Source organism: Pipistrellus kuhlii, unplaced genomic scaffold, assembly GCF_014108245.1.
Source record: "Pipistrellus kuhlii isolate mPipKuh1 unplaced genomic scaffold, mPipKuh1.p scaffold_m20_p_6, whole genome shotgun sequence".
NCBI lineage: Eukaryota > Metazoa > Chordata > Mammalia > Chiroptera > Vespertilionidae > Pipistrellus > Pipistrellus kuhlii.
The window spans coordinates 18,678,321-18,699,564 of NW_023425562.1; the positions used below are offsets into that span (position 1 = coordinate 18,678,321).

The window sequence follows — 21,244 nt, forward strand, 5'->3', positions numbered from 1 at the left end:
ATGTTAAATAATCAGCAAACACTGAATTCTGCCGACAGTGGTCGGCAAACTCCTTAGTTAACAGGGCCAGATATCAACAGTACAATGATTTAAATTTCTTTTGAGAGCCACATTTTTTAAACTTAAACTTCTTCTAACGCCACTTTTTCGAAATAGACTCGCCCAGGCCATGGTACACTCAAGGGGCCAAAGAGCCGCATGTGGCTCGCGAGCCGCAGTTTGCTGACCACTGCTCCAGGATAAAGAAAATGCAGTTAGCGTGTCATTTTCTGAATGAGCATCAACCCTCAAACCCCGGGTTGAGGGCCCACTTCGTCCATTACCAGATGTAATGGTTTTTGAAGAAATCGGTTCAGAAATCGTTCCAGCTGCCGGGTGAAGGATGTATGAGTGTTCTAGTATCGAGTATTTGTTAAAACACCCATGAATCAGGTGTTGTCCTTCCTATTCATAACCATAAGCAAAAAATGCAGCCTGTCGGGATGAGCTTTGTGAGAATTATTCATTGGAGAATCAGTCAACCACAGAGTCCCCTGACACCACAAAGGCAGGGAGAACAGTGGGCGATCTCCTGGGGGATTTATGAGGCCGGCATGAGCATCTCTCACGTCCCACAAAAGAAATACAAAGAGCAGAATGACAAAGCTGGAGTCATTACCAATTTTATGTCCCCGCTTATGGAGGAAGAGCTGCTCTCAAGCAGATGACTTGGCGTTATCACAGGAACTTTCTTGCAGGAGAATCACTTAGGAGGAAACTTCAGATAGATGCGGGTGGGATCCAGATGCTACCAGCCAGAAGCGGTTTGACCTTGGCAAAGATATTTTATCTTCTTGAATGTCAATTTTTCACCTTTCAGTCCCTTCATTTAGCCAGTCCTTTTTTATTCATTCAGGAAAAAAAAAAAAATCTTAAAGTTTTTTACTTACTACATGCCAGAAATGATGGGAAGGCCTTGGGAGTATAAAAAAATAAAAATAAAAAGTGGCACCTGCCTTCGGTGTGAATAAGCATGCTCCTGTCCCATGGACAGAGTATGTTTTAAAAGAGTGACACTGTAGATGTACCATAGTTTTTGGATCCAATCATCTGCTGACGGGCACCTAGGCTGTTTCCAAATTCTGGCTATTGTAGATTGTGCTGCTATGAACATAGGGGTGCATCATTTGCAGCAACCTGGATGGAATTGGAGAACATCATGCTGAGTGAAATAAGCCAATCAATGAAAGTGAAACACCACATGACCTCACTCATTTGTGGATAATAAAGATCATTATAAACTGATGAACCAAAAGATAGATACAGAGACAGTAAAGCAACAAGCAGATTGTCAAATTTCAGCTGGGAGGGGAGGAGGAACTGGGGGAGATAATAGATCAACTGAAGGACTTGTATACATGCATATAAGTACAACCAATGGACATAAAGCTCTGGGGAGGGAGGGGATGTGTGGGAGGGAGGGAGGAGGAAAAATCAATAAAATATGTAAAAATAAATTAATTAATTAATTAAATTTAAAAAAAGAAGAAAAAAAAAGAGTGAAACTGTTCTGAAATACCCTGAGAGTCATCTCATTCTCCTTTGGAAAAACTTCCCATGGATTGTCTCTTGTGGTTCCCTCCAATGACAGTGATTTTGGTAATAGACTCATTTACCTGATTTCAGCAGGACACACAGCCTCCCGGCGACTGGCATGTTTCAGGAGTGGCCTTCTTTACATCTGGATGGCTGTGTGACTATGATCTGCCAGTGTACTTTAGTAAAGGTGGCAGTGCCATCTTTGGGCTTTGCATGAGCACACATGAACACTCCGAGCCGTTCCCCTGCTCCCTGGCTGGGAGAGGACATAGGGTTAGATGCAGAGGAGTCACAGATTGACAGGGCCGGATGACCCATGCTGGACTACTCACTTTTAAACTATCACGTTTCTTTTACTTAAACTGCTGTATTTGGGTTTCTTTATGATACACAGCTTGGTCTGTATCTTAATGAGTACATTATAATTGTGACAGATACAGTTCCTACCTTATCTGTTTCTTGAATCCAAAAAAGAACATCACTTGCTCACAGTCATCACTGAAAAATATTTTTTATTCATCTTTTAAGCTAGCTCTGGATCTTTGAATGATCTCTCCAATTACACTTACTACTTTTTTTGTTTTACTTTGAGTTCTAGTATAGTAATTACAGTGCAGGGAAAATTGCTTAGGTTCACAAAGGGAAGCAAAGATCTTTGTCTTTGCTCACAGCCCTCCTACTTCCAGTAATGCCCAATAAAATAAAAATGTTGAACAACAAAAGAGTATTGCTTGGGATTCTTATCCCCTCACAAATGGATAAACTGCTGTTATTTACTTCTCTTTGCTTGCAACCTTTCAGCAGAATTTTCCAAACATGGCAGCTGTATTACTATCCGGATCACTTTAAAGCAATCATGTACAAAGTTGTCCATTAAAACAGAAATATATATGAGGAATGTTATAATTCTATAAACTATTTTGCTGGGACTTATAAACCTATTTTGCTTCTTATATCTCTGACTTTCTGATATTTATAGGTTGTTTTTTTTTTTCTTTCTTTTCTCAAACATCCACTGACTATTACTGTTAATGCTGACATTTGGTTGGTTCGTGGCTCAACTTAATTTAAATCCATTTGATTTTGTTTAATTTTTTCCTCTCCCTTTTCTCCCTACTCATCCCAAGACATCCAGAGTTGGTAACTAAAATACTAGTTGATTTTCTTGATAACTTAAGTCAGAGGCTATATTTGTTTATGAGCTAGTGGCCTAATGCTATAATCCTTGTACCATTTTTTACTGTTAGTTATTTTTCCTGGTTCTTTATTCTTACCCAATTATTCCAACTTCATTTCTTCATGTTTTATTAAAGCGTGGGTTATAAATGACTTCACAGCCACCTTTGAATTATCATTAATTTAATATTTTCCATTATTAACAAAGTTATTTTCCATACTTATTTTCTTGAATTGAGTATTAAATAAGAAATCAAAAATTTAGGGCACAGAATTAAAAACCATGAGTACTTCAAGTCTTATCTGTTGACGCAATCATATTGCCATGAGAATAGAAATGAATATGTGTATAAGAAATTGAATCAGATACAAGGCTCCTGCTTTATTTTTAACTTCAAGTGAAATATATGTATTCAACTTATTAAATTATGCTTTGGCCCAGGCTATAGAGTCATAGTAGATATTATAGTGCTTTGTTTCACATTTGAAGAGAACAATAGCAACAGGAACCCTTATATTGAATCTACTTCATTGTTCACAAGACTTTAGTAATAATGGCAACACATGGGGAAAAAAGGTAACCAGAACTTCTATATAGGTATGCTGTCCTACATGGGAGCCACTATCCGCATGTGGCAACTTAAGCTGAAATATATTAAAATAAAATAAGTCAGTTCACCATTCATGCTCCTCACATTTCATTCTGCTCAAGAGATACATGTGGCTGCTGACTGCCATCATGGATAGCATAGAAATGGAACATTTATATCATCCCAGAAAGTGTCAGGGGACAACAGTTTTATAATATTTAGTGGGTTACCTTAGATGGGAGTTAGTCTGAAGATAATGAAGAAAGCAAAAACAGCAGTTCATAGAGAGATGACAACTGTGATTCTAAGTAAGTACACACATGTATGTGTGCAGGCTGAATGTCACTTGAATGTTTGACTATCATCTAATTCATATATTGAGTAATTAAAGGTCAGCATGCAGATAACAAGAGACATTGCCCAGATGAAGGCAGGAAAGTGAGTGACAGATTGATCTAGTGACTTTGATATACACACATGTGGACACATGCACACAAAGTCTCAGGCACTGGAGTGAAAGGTAAAATCAAAGTGTAAAATAAGAGTTACCATGACCTATCTTAGTGTACCATGATGTAAAGAGAAAATTAAATGGTATCTACGTGATGTTGATACACATTACTAAGAAGTGAAAAACTCCCTTCTGGCTCTGCTTAAAGTGAGGCATGGTGAAGAACCGAAATATTGTAATTTGTGTCTTGGGGGGCTGCAGAGCAGATTTTTGTGGATGACCTGCTGCTCTCCCATCCTGCCACCAGTATTGGAATACACACTCATATATTATTCCAAAAAAGGTATTTGTGCCTTGTGCCATATTTCTATTTGTCCACTTAAAGAACTTGTAAAGCATCTGCACCTTTGCCCACACTGCCTTCCTCAGTCTTTACTCCACAGTGACCCATGGGTGGACTTGCAAATAGGACAGCCTGGGCTCTGATTGGAGCATTGCTACTTACTGAGCTCCATGACCATCACCAAGACTGCGTTTTCTGGTCATTGAGCCCACTTTGTAGGGCTCCTGTGAAGGTAGGCATAGCAGCGTTGGTATCTGGTGCAGCCAGGCCCCTAAACAAGGATTCCAATCATTGTACAGTCTTCTGCTCTCTTTCCTCAGCACCTCTGTATCTATATTCACATCATTCTTTCTCGTCATGTGTTGTTTTCTGTTCTACTTCCTTGCTCCCTCCCCCACTCCCAGAAACTCAAGGAAGTGAGTGGAGAGGAAGGAAGGGAATAGACCCAGGAACTAAAAGAAAAGTATAAGGAAGTGGGACAAAAAGAATGGATGCAATCCTTTGTAAAAGGGAAGGATATGCTTCCCCTTTGAGTTCCTCACCAAAGCAGTTCATTTATTTATGGTTCATTTTATGTTATCTATTTATGCCAAGGAGTCAGTTTGATTGGCTTTTTAAATCAAAGCAATGGTCTGTTTGATTGAATTAACTAGATGAACAGCATCTGTGTTTCTTATTCATTGAGCCCTTAGGCAGTCATATAATATTTCCACCTTTTCTTTGATTTAATTCAGGTTATTTTTTCTTCAAGAAAGGTGAACAAAAGGGGGAAAGCTGTGTGTTTGGTTATATTGTGTCTGTTACTTTCCTGATGTGAGGCTTTGCTGAGAAATCCTCTCACTGAGGCTCCATCTGCAAGCTGCAAGCTGCTTACAGGGATTCCTAATGGAAGCATTTGCCCAGTCATTCCTCTGACTCTGAGGGCTCTCTGCCAAAGCGCCTCACCACAGAAGCAGGAGGGATGAGTCTTCTGTTCTAATGGGTGACCAAGGCTGCTCTGCAGAACGGTCCAGAGGAAACCCCAAATCATCTAGTCCTGGCACTAAGGAGGGAGGAGCAAACCTGAGCACATGGAAGGCCCTTGACTCTTCCTGTGTCTTCTGTAGCTGAGATGATCACTCCTGGATGGAGCCTTCACTTCTAAAATGGACATGGTCATTCTTGTCCTAACTACTTCATAGCATCACTGAAATCATGGATGAAAAGTCTCACAATCAAACTGAAAATCTAGGAGTCATCCTTGATATTTTCCTCTCCCTGTTGCCCTTCCAAAGAGAGTGACAGGGTTTGCTATTCACATCTGTCCTTCGCCGTTCGTTTGCCCTACACACCTCAGTCCAGGCCCTTGTGATCTTTGACTACTCAATTACAGTAGTCTCTGTCGGTGGCCTACCCACTTTCAACATATTTTTCCGTCTTTCCTGGGCTACGAAGCTCTGAAGAATTAATTTCCCTAAAAGTGCAATCTGAAACTCGTTCAAAATGTTCAACTCACCAGCTCTTATTCAGTAAAAGGCAAGTAGTACAGAGGGTGAAGCAGAACTTTGGGAATTAGAATTCTCCCTCTTATCTTTAAGAGGGTAATCATTTTTTATTCATTTACCAAATAAACACTGAGTACTTACTGTGTGTTTATTTTTACCTGATTTCCTCCTGGGTAGATTAAGTAAAAAGTTACCTTGGTTATTTATTTATTTTTTTTGTTGGGGGGGACGGGCTCAAATACTTCCTCACACAGACAACTGAGTGTCTAGTACCTGCAAGATAGATTAATGAACAAGTCATGTTATAAATCTGACCTTTATTTGGACAGTGTTCCTATTTTTAAAAGGGGTACTAGTTAGATTAGATACTAATTAAACTTGCAAAAGAGTATGTATAATGAGTTAAAATTGAATATTGTATGTATTACAAAAATTGCATCTTTTTAAAAATATTTACTGTTGAAAGTATTATACGTACCCCCCTTTTCCCCTCATCAACCCCCTCCAGGTTACCCCTGCCCCCTCCCTCAGGCCCTCACCACCCCACTATGTGAGTCCATGGGTTATGCATATATGCATACAAGGTCTTTAGTTGATTACCTCCCACTTATTCCCCCTCTGCTACCCTCCCTCAAGATCCCACACTCTGTCCCATGCTTCCAATTTGCATCTTTCTTGAATTTGAATTGTAATTGCTCATTATTTAAAGAAATCAGTGCAATCAACTGTATTTGCTATCCACCCACTTCACTTAATTAAACGATTTGGATCCAGTGAGGTCAAAGGTTTCCAGTAGCGTTTACCATCTGACAGCGATCCGGTTGCCTGTGGTCTGTGCATGTGGTCGCCCAGGTTCACTGCAGTGAGCAGTTATCTGCATTAGGCAAGCAGCTACCACTCTAATTTTCTCTAATTGACGTGTTGGTGTTGCTAGCAGAGAGGGCAAGAGATGCAGGGATATGGAGACAAGGCCCTGACAAGCACTTGGCATGGACAGGGCCACTGAGCTAAGTTCATACATAATCTGTAATGAATAAAGGACTATGGGCTGTCAATCTGGCATGTGCCAGTGGCATTTAACTCACATAAAATATTAATTAAAAATAATGATGTTCTCACTGGATCTGTTACCCAGTACAGCATCTTGGTCTAGCCCTTTAGGAGTTATCAGTAGGCCTCTTGATTCTTCTGTCCCAAAAAAACCTCATTTATCTCACTATCTTTAGGCAAGTCTCAACACACACTCAGAATAATGGGCCAATCGCCTGCCAGAACTCTGGGGAAGGAGAACGAAAAATTCCCCCTATTAGTGATTGCTTGTCTTTATAGCCCCTATAATCAATAAATGTACATTTATTCCCCTCTCTTCCCAGCTACAAAGAAGATACTAGCCAGGAACTGTCTATTTTGGATGCTCAGAGAATTAAGTATCTTTTTAGCTTCCTTTATGCCAAGCTAGTGTATTATATAAGAAAGACTATGATTAAAATCTGATCAATGATTTGAAATCTGTTGAATTACACAGAATATCCGTAATTAAAAATAAGTCCCATGGACATCTACAAAAACAAAACACAGGTTGTTTTCAGTACGATTCATTCACAGTACATTAAAATAATAAAAGGTTGCTGTATTTTATTTTTCAGAGGCAAGTGATACATTTTTAAGCCTACATATCTACAACATTTTAGCAAATCCAAAAAATAAATTTACTGTCATAATTGTCACTAAATGTAATTCTGAACAATGGGCTCTGACCATAATTAATGATTAATTCATTTGGAATTCATTATGGTAATATTAAGTGTGCTTAGCTCATTTGATGCTTCTACAGAGGGAGCAATTTTAGGCAATTCTTTTGTGATTTACTGGTTTTGAAGTTGAAGAGCTCTGAGCATGTGCAGGAAAGTAGCTCCACATTGCTCTCTAGTGGTGCGCTGGTAAATGACACCCTTCTTTTGCATGGGGAGAAAACCCTCATTCTCCTTTGCTACACATTCACTTTCACAGCATTTTTCCACTCAGTATGGACTCACAGCATTTTCTCCCTCAATACACACTCAAGTGTGACTCTATGACAATATAAAAGGAGATCAAAGCAATATAGTCCTCCATCCACCATTAACCAATAACTGACTAATGTATTTATTGCTGTCATGCAGGCTGACTTAGTATTGGATCAAGCTTTATTGCAGCATGAAAAGATCCTCTTGCTTTCTCAGTAGATCAAATGCAGTTTGACAAAAGCACAATACTGAGTTCAGAGAGAGCAAAAAGCAGATAGAATATGAAGGGCATAAATAAAAGCACCTTGAAAAAACTACAACAAAGGGTTATGGAGTTGGAATTGTCCCAGTCCTTTTATTTTCTACTAGAGGCCTGGTGCATGAAATTGTGCACATAGTGGGGGTGGAGTTTCTCAGCCTGGCCACCACCCTCTCCAATCCTGAACCCTTGAGGGATGTCTTAACCGCATTTGGACATCCCTCTCACAATACAGGACTGCTGACCCCTAACCACTCACCTGCCTGCCTTCTTGATGCCCCTAACTGCTCTCCCCTGCTGGCCTGATCCCCCTAACTACTCTCCCATGTAAGCCTGACTGCCCCTAACCACCTCTGCCTCAGCCCCACCACTGTGGCTTTGTCCGGCTGAAATTCCAGCCACTGCAAAAATTCAAACCAGAAAAATGAGAATCAACCAGTTAATGTACTTTTCCTTTTCTTTTAAAAGAGAAATAATATTCAAAAGATCTAAAAGCCAATAGTTCAGAAATGCTAGAGAGGCCTTGACAGAGTCTATGGTCTAAGGAGGTGTACCAGATAAACGGGGCAGCTGGGATGTGGGGCAGAGAAGTGAAGGCATCAATGCAATGTCTCATGGACCACGCTGACCACTTCACTCTTCAGCTGTTAACTGAACAGGAAGTTCAGAGTTTCTGATCAAGTTGGCCTTTCTTCATTCTGAATTCCAATCTGCACAGGAGAGGTCCACAGAAAGCAATTAATCAGTTTGCATTAATGAGATCTGCTTTATTTTCTATTAACCTCCTTATCACATTGTAGTTTCTAATTTGTTGCTGTTGATCCTATGGTTAAAGAAGTCTAGGCTTTTTTCACCCTATTTTCTGCATGAATATGTGTAGGTGAGAATCTGAGATCACAGACTAGAAGCCATGAGTTTAGATTCAATACAGAAATATATATTTACTTTGCCAGTTCAGGTTTGTTTTGTTTATTTAAATTGTTTATCAACATTTGAAAATTCGGTGATTTCACATAAAAATCTGTATTTACAGAATATCTGTCAACATGGGACTGCCTTCCTTCCACATGCTAAGGATTAGAAGTGGCTCTGTTCCTTGGGTGAATTGTAGCTGAGCATCCTCTTTACCCTATTACCTCATACACTGTGGCCAAATTCCCTCTCTCTCTCTCTCTCTCTCCCTCTCTCTCTCTCTCTCTCTCTCTCTCTCTCTCTCTCTCTTTCTCTCTCTCCATCCTTCTCTTACACTTAAAAACAACTTAAAAATTAAAGCCTTAACTCCTAAGCATGTGAGTTTTGAATTTCTTAACTGTCTCTCTCATTTCCTTAAGAAACAAAAAATATAGATAAATGCACATATTTAGTATATGTATAATAGGTGAAACCAAATGCAGTTTAAAACACAAAAAGGTAATTTTATTTGGCTGGAACCTAATATCAATGTTTTGCAGTGTAGTTGTCTAGATAAAACCTATGTGTCAAAGCAACCTTAAGTCTTTATTCCAATAACTATACAGAATATGTTTCCTAGTAGAAAAGTACCTTGTTGACCTCCCTACTTGTATTTTCAACATTTCCTGAAATGTTTACCATTCTTTTACCTCTCATGCCTCAAGCCCTAGTTCCAAAACCATATCTTTGATGACCCAATCCCTCACTAATTTTTAGATCTCTGAACTGATGTGGTATTCATAAGTTGTAGCTCACTTTACTGCTCAATTTTATGTAGTCTTTTCTTGTTTCCTCTGTCCAGAATTATGATTGTAACCTGACATAGATGTCCATCTTTTATCAAATATTCTTGGATCTCCAAGAGCATTTAACATTTGCTGACTGATTACTCTCTTATAAATAAAACTTGGACAACAAAAAACAATAAATATCCCTTATACATGAAGTAGTTCACTGAATAGATCCCCTTTAGTTACATAATATGTAATTTTATTTTATTGTTTGCTATATTATAGCTCTTGTGTTATTGTGCTTTGAAATACCAATAACTTTAACTCTAATATTTAGGTAATAAAATTTTATGAAGAAAAATTTCATCAACTTTCAAAGAACAGAGATAAATTCACTCATTTTAAAAACTTTGTTATTGTAAAATAAAACTCACATACAGAAAACCACAGACAGCAAATGTGTAGCTCAAAATAAATTGTTTTAAGTTGGATTTAAACCATTTTTTTCTCTCTTTCCTATAAACTGGCATTTGGATCTAGAGGTTTAATCAGACTAAATCATTTTTATCTTTTTGGCAAGACTCTAGAGCAAGCAGGTCAAACTCATTTATTTGACCCATGATAGCCTTTGAGTTTGGAATGCTGACTCTACTGGATCATGTGCTTTTTGATTGGTAGGAATATGATATCTAGATGTTTCTAGTTTGGAGCTGCAAACTAGCAGTATTTGAATTCTATTACTAGTCTTATAAGTTGGAATAATTTATAAAAAGATGTTTTCCCTCTTACACAGTTGGTTGCACAGAGTTTATTTAAGAAAGACACATTAAGCCAAAACCAGTTTGGCTCAGTGGATAGAGCATTGATCTGTGGACTAAAGGGTCCCAGGTTCGATTCTTGTCAAGGGCACGTACCTTGGTTGCAGGCACATCCCCAGTAGGGGGTGTGCAGGAGGCAGCTGACTGATGTTTCTCTCTCATCGATGTTTCTAACTCACTCTCTCTCTCCCTTCCTCTCTGTAAGAAATCAATAAAAAATATATTAAAAAAAGAAAGACACATTAAATATTTGATTTTTTTTTCAAGATAATAATTTGATCATCTGTCAACCTCACAATGGACCAACTCTTATTATTTTAAAAAAACGTCTTTATGGAATCGCTGGAAGGTAGTTCCATTGTATTTATATTTTATTTTTAAAATGTATTTTTATTGATTTCAGAGAAGAAGGGAGAGAGAGATAGAAACATGGATAATGAGAGAGAACCACTGATTGGCTGCCTCCTGCACATTCCCCACTGGGCATCACGCTCCCAACCTGGGCATGTGCCCTGAACAGGAATCAAACTGTGACCTCCTGGATCAAAGGTCAATGCTCAATTACTGTGCCACACCAGTTGGGTTCATTATGGTTTTAATTTGCATTTCTCTGAGGACTAATGACAAAGGGATTAAGCAAAACAATAACAACAAAAACCATCATAGACACAGACAACAGTATGGTGGTTACAAGAAGGAACGTGGGGTGGGGAGAGGTAGAAGAGAGTAAAGGGGATAAATGGTGACAGAAAGAGAGACTTACCTTTGGATGGTGAATGCATAATACAGTATTCAGATGATATATTATAGAATTATATACTTGAACCTACATAATTTTATTAACCAATGTCATCCCAATACATTGACTAAGAATTACACACACATAGATATATATCTTAATGAATTTATCCATTTACATGTATTTGTTGGGTTTTAATCCATTGCAACTTGTTTCTTTACGGAAGCTCAGATCGTCCCTGTCGTTGGTCTGTGGAAGTCCCTTCAGGTTGATTTGTGATTCCATTTGATGTGAGCCTATTAGTCTTTGGTTGTTTCCTTTCTATCTGATATTCCAGGATGTTTCAGGCTCAACTGGTATGAGCCTGAGTCATCTCAGACCAGAATCAATCTGCTCTCCAATAAGCCCTTGCTTCTTGGAGAGGGAAATATGTTTTCAAAATCCAGGTCTTGGTGTGGGATGCTTTTTGTTATTAAGTCTGTTTCTAAACTTTTTGGTGGACAGAAATAAAACAGAGATAAAATAACTCTGAGATTTAAACTGTTTTTTCTAAATAAATTTTAGAACATAGTACTTTATGTAACCTTTTCTATTTTAAATCTGTATGTTGTTCCACATCAAGAATCCGGTTCTCAAGGCCACATGGGATGATAAAGTTAGAATGTGTTATGATTACACATTTGCTTTATCCCATTTCATGTTAGTCTCAGAATAACAACAATAATAGTACCACCATAAATAATAATTATTGAAACATTTTTGCATATGCCATCCCTATTGTCCCTTAGTTTTGTCTATGGTTGTAATATATCTTCAAAAGCAGAATATGTAGCCCTGAAAGATAAAATATCTCCCTCTTAACCCTCACTTAGTCTTAGTTTGTTAAACTTATTGTTTACCAATTAACTCAATATCTCCCCTGGTCATTTCAAATGGCTAAAACTCATTTCCTAGTAATTTTCAGGATCAGAGGAAAAATACCCTAATTACTTATAAGTTGGTAACTTAGTTTTCATTTTGTGTTGTGTTCTTCTTGTTTTATGTATTTGTTCCTCTTGATACCCTTCATTTCTAAAATTATTTTCTCATTTATAGATAATTCTTGAGTTATGCCAATTCGTTTCTGGACATTTTATTTTCTTAATGTTTGTTAGCTCATTTTGAAATAGTAAATTGCAGATTTGATGATTTTTTTGTGTATTTGTTATCCTGAGTATGTGTGTGTGAGTGTGTGTGTGTGTGTGTGTGTGTGTGTGTGTACTTGACTACAGGAATGATATTCTCCTGATTTTATTTTGTATGATATTTAACCTCAACAAATTTTTGTCTTTCTCTTTCCTGTGCTCCCAGAAGTGCATTTGCTTTTCTCAACACACAGAGCACCTGTCCTGTTGTTTTTATTAGATCAGGGCTCCTGTCTCAGCACAGCAGAGCCTGCAGGTCAAGCCTGCAGGTCCTGTTCTTGTTTGGGTCCCACTGACTAAGAAAGGTTTTCATAGATTTGAAGTTTGAAGTAGTGTGTAAACAAACAAGACAAACACAAATATGTGACAGAGGCAGAGTGCTCTACAAAGCTAAAATATTTCTTCTCTTCACCCTTTATAGAAAAGTTGGCCAGCCCCTGATGCGCACTAAAAAGTGGGCACCTTTTTCTAGGTTTTGTGATGATTCCTCTTTCCAACTTGTATCTGTATTTTCTCTTCCCTTCATTCCTATGGCTCCAGATTTCAAATCTATTTCCAGTTGTCTGTCCTCAGTGTGAGCCTCAACCTGAAAAAGAGACTGAGGGTTAATTTTGGGACTTATATTCACTGTCCTCCAACTGCTCTGCTGTACTTGCTAGCATTGCCTGCTGGTGACTTTAAGTGACCAGGTCCTGAGCTTGATGTTGCCCTTGGATTTCTCTCCCACAGAGGCTGCTACCGTGCAGGCCTGAGGTGGTTGTGGTTCCTCTGTACCCGCTGAGTTTGAGGATGTGAGAGCACACCTCAGCACCTGGTTTGGTTGAAAATGATCAAATGCCTGTGCTTTTCTATCCAGCCGTTCAATTTCTTTTAATATAAAGATACAGGAAGCTCTGAGAAGCACATTGTCACCACTGCCACCTTCTTCCCAGAATCACACTTACTTGTTTTTAATCCACAATTTACTTATTAGGTTATATTGGATTTGATTTACTCTGCGTATTTCAGTACATTAAATAAATCAACGTGTTTGTATTCTTTCTGTGTGTTTTTTTCCAGAGTCAAGTTCCCATTATGTAATCTCCCTAAAAGCTTTCAATAACGCAGGAGAAGGCGTTCCTCTGTATGAAAGTGCCACCACCAGGTCTATGACAGGTAAGCCACCACAGCTAACCCCACTCTGACACGCAGTCGGTATTTGAGTGATGGCAAAATAAAACACAGGAAATGTATGTAGTCATGTTCTGAGCCCTGCGTGTGTGTATACGCATACACAAACTTGATTATCTTTTTGGTTTTCAAATTGAAGGAAGAGAAATTCAGCCTATAAACTATACCTGGATTTAGGGGAAGAGAGCTCTCATTCTCTCTCTTCTCTGAGTGGCTTCCTATTTGGGTGCCCTGACACCACTCGTCATTCCCCCGTGCCTCCCAGCAATGCCCTTTGGCAAGAGGGTCTTGGCACAAAGGCTGCCAAATGCCGGGAGGGGCCCTTGCTTCTCTGTAGGTCCTCCCGGCTCATTGACAAGAATGACCTGCCCCTCCTGGGAGTGCATGGGCCTGGGCTGAGTCCCCCAGTGCCTTCTTCCTGAGTTGGACCTTCAGGTCACTCAACAGTGTCCAGGACCTCTGAACTGTAAAAGAATTGGCTGCTCACCGGTGTGTCACCTCCGGGAATTCTCAGGTGAGCTGGACTATAAAGGCCCCCACAAGAGAAAATGGGCTCAAAGAACTGAGGGAAGGATGGGTAAGGAAGTGAGGTCCAAGCTGTTGATGAAGACTATTTGTGAGCAAAGCGGGGCTTTTTAAAACACAGAGTCAGTGACACTTTTGTGGCCTGTCTGTGCAGGGACAGCGGAGAGTCACATGACCGCTCCAGTGGTCTTATATCTGAAATCTAAAAATAAAACCCAAGATGTTCACCTCTTTAGTGAATACTTTGACCGCAACCTCTTTCAAAATCCACAATCCTCAGACCTCAGATAACCTGTCACCTCTGTTTATGTGATGAGAATAAAGGTAGGGTTTGATAGCGAGCACCAGAGGACATGGAAAACCACTCAGTGCCTGGGAGTGAAGCCCTGGCAGGTAGGAATACAGGAACATAACATTAATAGTGGAATCCTGTGACTTCTCCTGCCACCTAAATTTACGTGAACTTTAAACAGTTTGTTTTCCACACTCAAGAGCTCCATTCATTGACTATGTGGAGAATACACAATTATTGTGTGGATTCACAGCAGTTACATGATTGTCTCCAGGGCATAGCATCACTTGATTGATTTCAGATTCAGGGAGGCAAAGTTGTTATTCCAGAGTCTCCTTGACCTTTTTGGCCTTGGTTTCAAGATCTATATTCTGCCTGAAGAGATGTGTGCAATTTGTGTATATGTCAATCTATGCCGTTATCTGTGGAGACACTATATATTTTTCTTGTGTTACCAAAGAGGCTCATGACTCCACAAAAGGGTCAATAAGAAGAATTTTTTAGTTATATAAGTTCATAGATAAATACCAACAAACCGCATTACTTAAAATTTGAGGGATGCATTCTGGAACTGAGATCCCAAAACATTCAATGTCATGAAATATATGCTATTCTAAAATTGAGAAATGGCAAGATTGAGTTATTAGCATTTCTTGAAGTAGAATTACTACTTTCAAAACATTGCTAGGAAACACATTATCCCTAAATATAGGGGGATGAGGCAATGGAGGCCCGGAGTGTAAAATACAGGATAACCTCATGGGCGGGACCTAGGGTTTCCACTTCCCCTTCCTCTCCTGCTGAGCCAGCAGCCAGGTTCTTGGAGAGGCAGCATCTCGCATTGGCTGTACCTGGGCTTCCCACAGTGTTCCCTTAGGAGGTCACTCTTCCTGCCCCTGAGGAAGGGCACTGGCCTTCTGCTTGTTCAAGGGGCAACTGAGCTTGTGACCAGGCCACACACAGTTATACTGCAGCCAGTCTTTTAAAACTCTTATTATTTTTATTTTTACTGACACTAAAGCCCACGAAAAAAAGGGCCACTTAGGCAATCAAAAAGTAAATAACATTTTGAGCAGCAAGTGGTAGTAATAGAGAAAGAATAGAATTCAAATACACTGAAGGGAAGTAGCTCAGAAGGAAGTATTCTGGAGTAATTCACTTCACTTCCCCTTAGGGTTGGTTATCAGTCTTTAATTCTCAGGATATGGCATCCCCAGAGTGGTTCCTAAAAAACCAGTGATTCCCTAAGGTTTTTTTTTCCCTGATATGACTCTAATCCTCATGGATTTGAGAAATGAAATGCTACCCAAAGTTGGATATGGTGTGAGGGGTTTTCTTAGTGAAGACAAGTCAGGAAGGGTCTGAAGAGAAATGAATAAAACTAGCTTTTTCTGAGAGACGGTTGTGATTGTGGCAGATTTGCTGTGTTTCTACACATCATGGAGAATAAAGGACAAGTAAACAGAAAAAGGTGAAGGTTCTGGGAAAAACTCTATTAATAAATGTGTCCTCATAGCATACGTGCTCTGTCTCTGAGCTTCTGCGGAGTATTCTCATGAGCAGTCTGTGAAAAGGCCAGGATAAAGGAAGTAAAAAACCACAGGCAATAAATGCTTCAGGCCAGAGTGAGTACCAGGCTCTGGTGCTTCCCACACGGGTGTGCGCACGGATGCTGGCCCTCTCTGGAGCCCATCCCATCCTGACTATATCAGAATGAGAGCAAGGGAAGTGTCACCAGGTCAAGAGGGTGGGTAGGGCTTCATATTTGCTATAAAGCCTTTTCTTTCTATTGTAATGAGGATAAGATACGTTGAGCCCAAGGAAGGGGCTGTGGAATAAGGAGGTGTGTTGTTTGAATTTGTTTATTCTCAACTGTTTTATCAATGTCTAAATGAAGTACAATCCAGGTATAAAGCTGTGTTATTTATTTAAAAAGCTCTTTCAGAATAAAAATATATTGACTGAAAAATTCACGGGCTCTGACCAAAGCATTTATTAGGAATTGAGTATGTTTCTCTTTTTAGCAGAAATTTTGAGGCTATAATTTGTCTTTTGTAATTTTTTTAAACTTTTGAACATAACCATTAACAATCAATAGCATAAGGCATGCAAGAGTATTAAAAAATGAAAGAAAGTTGTTTAAGAACACAAAGATGTTCTTAATGCATCTATCCTGAGAGAAAAAGGTTATTTTGCAATATATTTAGCATAGATGAATCTAGAGTAGTGTTTGCCACCAGCTAGAATATTCTGTTTGCTGGAAATGCTTTACATCTGTACTGTCCAATATGGAAGGCACCAGGCTCATGTAATACCAGTAAGCACTTGCAATTGGCTAGTGGAATAGAAACGAATTTTTAATGTTTATTTAATTTTAATTATTTTTAATTTAAATGATTTCTGTAACTAATGACTATTATTAAACAAGGCAGCTGTAAAAGAGGTGGCAAGTAGATTGACAAATCATGCTTTGAAAAAAATTCCCTATAAGAGTCAAGACACATGTGCCCAAGGGTAGAAATTTGTAAACTATAGAACACCATAGATAAATGCCATCAAACAGCATTACGAATTTGAGGGATGTATTCTGGAACTGAGGCTTCAAGAAACTCAATAACAAGTCATGAGGGAGATAGAGGGAGAGAAAGAAACATCAATGATGAGAGAATCATTGATCAGCTGCCTCCTACACACCCCACAATGGGGATGGAGCCCACAACTCAGGCATGTACCCTGACCGGCAACTGAACTGTGACCTCCTGGTTCATAGGTCAACATTCAATCACTGAGCTATGCCAGCTGGGCTCACCATTTCTTGAAGTAGAACCATTACTTTTCAAAACCTCACATAAGGTACCTGCAAAAGGCTACCAATATAGATTTGTAATCAGAGTGGATATAGATTTACCAACAAAATTAGATCAGGCAAAGAAACAGCACGTGGAGTAAGTCATTAATAAGCTCGGTCAAAAGGGGGTTTGTTCTTTAGAGGACCCCCCTCCCCCCCCAGTGCATAATATTCTCTTTGGAAAGTCAGCTGAGAATAGAAACAGGTGTAGGGGGGCAGCACCACCGTGGTCTATGCTCCAGCCTGCTGACCAATGGGGACCCTCCGGAGGCTGCAGTGTCTCCACTCCTTCTTCCTTGTTTCATAAATGCATTTGGCTTTAAAGGAGCCCTGCATAAAAAGGACACATGAACGGAAATACAAAAAGCCCAGGCTCTGTCATTAAATTTTAAACACACATTTTCCTTTCTTCCTTTCTCTGTTTTTTTCTTTCCTTTTGTTGTTTTTGTTTTGGGGGTTTTATATTTTGCTCCAAAGACCACAGCCCAATAAACTGCTAAATAATTCATTGGAAAACAGAGGGATGAGTAGGGGCCACGCATGTGAAATGCAGTGGACAAAGTGATCGCCAAAACCAGCCAGTAGCCACTGCTCTTGGAACCAGGCTCTTTAAAAACGTAAATTCTGCCTGTGCACTGCTTCTGATTCCCTACTTTCTAGAAGATCTCTTCTCCCCACATGGTGTCACATGCCCAGACTGAGAGCTCATCTTGTTTTTGGTTAGTGAGAATTCACATTACATGACTGAAATGTAAAATATTACAAATTTAAATGTCTTGGATATAAAATACAAGGTTCAACATTGGGCTCCACCAATTCTACAAAATAAACTACACAGGGTTTTTTTAATAGGAGCAAATAAGCCAGACACTCCTTTTTATCATGTTATTTTAAGTTATCTGAATAGTTATAATTCTGGTGCCTTCTATACTAGATCGTTGGAGAAGTAATGGGCAAAATTTCAAGAAGAAATTGACTTTTTAAATATATAACTAGAAATGGCAGCCAGGTTGATAAAACCACTCCAAGGAGATAAGCCCATTCTAGAAAATAGTCATTGTTGTAATATAGCAGCACTGTTTCTGACGAGTTTTCTGATTGAATTAATGGTATTTTTTTCTGTTCTCCTCATGTTCCCTTTCATCATTATTGCCATGCATTTAACTCATTGTGATGTGTTGCCACTGGTATTTATTTTTTAACTCTTTTATTCATGTATTTATTTGTTTGTTTCATTTGGTGGGTTTGCAAACCCAGATCCCACTGACCCAGTTGATTATTATCCTTTGCTTGATGATTTCCCCACCTCGGTCCCAGATGTCTCCACCCCCATGCTCCCACCAGTAGGTGTACAGGCGGTGGCCCTGACCCACGATGCCGTGAGGGTCAGCTGGGCAGACAACTCTGTACCCAAGAACCAAAAAGCGTCCGAAGTACGACTTTACACTGTCCGGTGGAGGACCAGCTTTTCTGCAAATACTAAATACAAGGTGAAGTTCACGTTGAGAGTATGGAATTTTAAATGAACAGTCATTTGTTGAATACTTTGTTCTCTGTGCTTCCTGACTGACCTGAGTCCTTTTGCTGCAATCTTGCTAAGTGGGAAAACAAAGCATTTTAACAACTCAGTAGCTAAAAGTAGCACAGGAATGATTATGTCTTGGGAAACAATTTTAAGGTGAGGTAAAAAAAAAATATCAAGAGATGCACAATGGTATCTAAATTCCACCAGGTGCTGTGTTTATAGGGGGGGGGGGGAGAATGATAAATAATATAGTATACAGGAATGACATTTTCCTTTGAAAATAGCAGGGCTCCACATTAATTGTCTAAATGGGTTTTAACTTTCTTTTCATTTGGAATCTGGATTGACACCAAAGGCCCCGTATTATTGTTGCAGAGGATCCCTCTGACAATGATTCTGACTGGGGATACATGGCTGGAAGATTCTCATAACATCCTTGGGAAACACTCTCAGCCATTAGCATCTACTTCCTCTGTGTAACCTTGAAACACCCTTACGTACTGAAGGAAACTCACAGTATGCACCCCCTTTAACTAATCTGAATTAGACAAGGCCCTCTATCCCTGCCTTATCACTCAGTCATCTCACAGCACCCTAAGAGCTCCTTTGAGATACACAGTTGAGGCATTGTCCTTAATAATTTTGAATCTCTTAGCAGCCGGCCACAAGAATTACAACCACTCATTATAAACCAGGCCAATCCTGTTACCACCTAAGCCTGCCACTATGTTGGGATATGCCAACCATACACAAATGCAGACAAAAGTGAGATCCACAAGTGATTGCCCAGCACCTACTTTGTCCCTAGAAGTGTGCAGTTAAACATGGTTTAGTCATTGTTACTTAATATATTATTTATAATTTTAGAATGAGTAATACACTCAGCTCCATAGACTCTGAAGAATTCATAAGCAATTCCAGTGAGATAACATATTTAAAGTATAAAGCCCACAGGCTGGTGATGTAGAATAAATAAGGTATCGAAACCAGAGAATAAATTCCCCAACAACGAGGTAAATAATAGCTCAACTCTGGCACTCCAGCTTCTTACCCCCTCTCTTTACTCCTCTCAGAATTTGGACTGCATGATACTTTATCCAAAGTTCATTCCATCAAACTGCCATCTTGCTTAATCCAGCCTCCATTCAGGGGTGATCAGGGGGATAAAAATAACCTTTGGGAACTTCTGATTGTAAAATCCTGGAGATAAAGCAAAATCTGACCAGTAGTTTTATGTCAGCCTTTCTTCATGCAGCCATGCTCAATTTGCTTCTAGTATTTCTTAACGTTTAAGTGGCATAAAATTCACATTTCATCGTAAATCAGTTTTTAGTTGAAACCACTTCTTTTAAGAAAGGGCTCTTTTGTATTGCCTTCCTGCTAGGTCAGGTATTTGGAAAACTCTCAGGCAAATCTTTAGTGTCACTGATATAAGATACTGTTGTGAGTATCCTATCCACATCCTTACGGAATTAGATTTAATACTCAACTGAGCTATAAATAGAGATAACATTATCAGATAAGACAACCAAAGAAACAGGAGAGCATTCAAAATAATATTTTTATATACAGGTTGCCCAATTCTAAGTTTACTTTAAAATGGCTACTTTAAAAAAAATGTATGATCATAATTGCTACACTTTGTTACATTCATTTCACAAAAAGACCATGGATACTTTGCCAGTCTGTGAAATGTTCTGAAAGACAATGGTTGCTCTCTGCCCAACAGTTTGAGTTCCAAAATTTCTTGAGTGAGGCAAATTATTTCAGATGAATAGGCTAATACAGCAGAAACATAATTCCTGAGTTTCATAAAGAATGCCTGGAAAGCAAGATCCCAACCCAAAACTATTCTCTCCTGGGTTGGAGTTTGGAAATAAAAATTAAAAAAAAAGATTTAAACTGTTTTCTCCACATTATCTTCCCTGACCCAAGTCATTCATTTACTAATATCCAAGCCCCCTTATCACGCATGCACAGTTTACCCCAAGAAGAAGGGTTAGAAGAAATAGTTGGGTAAGTTGAATAGTAGGGATAACTGTAGAACATACTGGTCCACTAGAAAGAACATACAATAAATTTAAATGTTATAAATAGTGGTAAAAGAATTATCTGGCTTTGAATTTGGAACTTTTCAAACCACTGTGGTGATATTACTTAATCTCATTCACCAGCTTCATAAGGTAGGCAGGGAACACACAGATAGAGGGGAATCAACACATACTTGAAATCACATGATACAGGCTCAGGAGTTGGCCTCACTCTGTCTTCTCCTTGTCACTTAACTTATATGATTGGGATATTTGTACCCACTATAGAAAGAACAAGTAAACTTCTTCATAGTTAAACATGTATGCAGTTGTGTTCATGAAGACTTGGGTAGGTTATAGGACTTAGCAAAAATTCTCCATTAAATGAGAGCTGGAACTCAGAATGAGCAGGTGCCATATCCAGGGATCGTCTCACAGGAGCATCTTTTTCCTTCATTTAGTCCCAAATCAAGCATTAGTCAGACTTTCCTATTGTCATTGCCCAAAACTCCAAATTTCTTTTATCAAATGGAGAAAGAGTCTA

The 21,244-nt window shown here is 39.1% G+C and overlaps 1 protein-coding gene across 1 annotated transcript in view; it reads left to right on the plus strand.

Annotated features, from left to right (window-relative positions):
• LOC118707861 (netrin receptor DCC) overlaps positions 1-21,244 on the plus strand; it is a 151,325-nt gene that overhangs the window by 32,304 nt on the left and 97,777 nt on the right. Inside the window, exons 4-5 of the mRNA XM_036418706.2 lie at positions 13,370-13,465; positions 18,403-18,635. Coding sequence (XP_036274599.2) covers positions 13,370-13,465; positions 18,403-18,635 — 329 coding nt within the window. The remainder of the gene's footprint in view (positions 1-13,369; positions 13,466-18,402; positions 18,636-21,244) is intronic.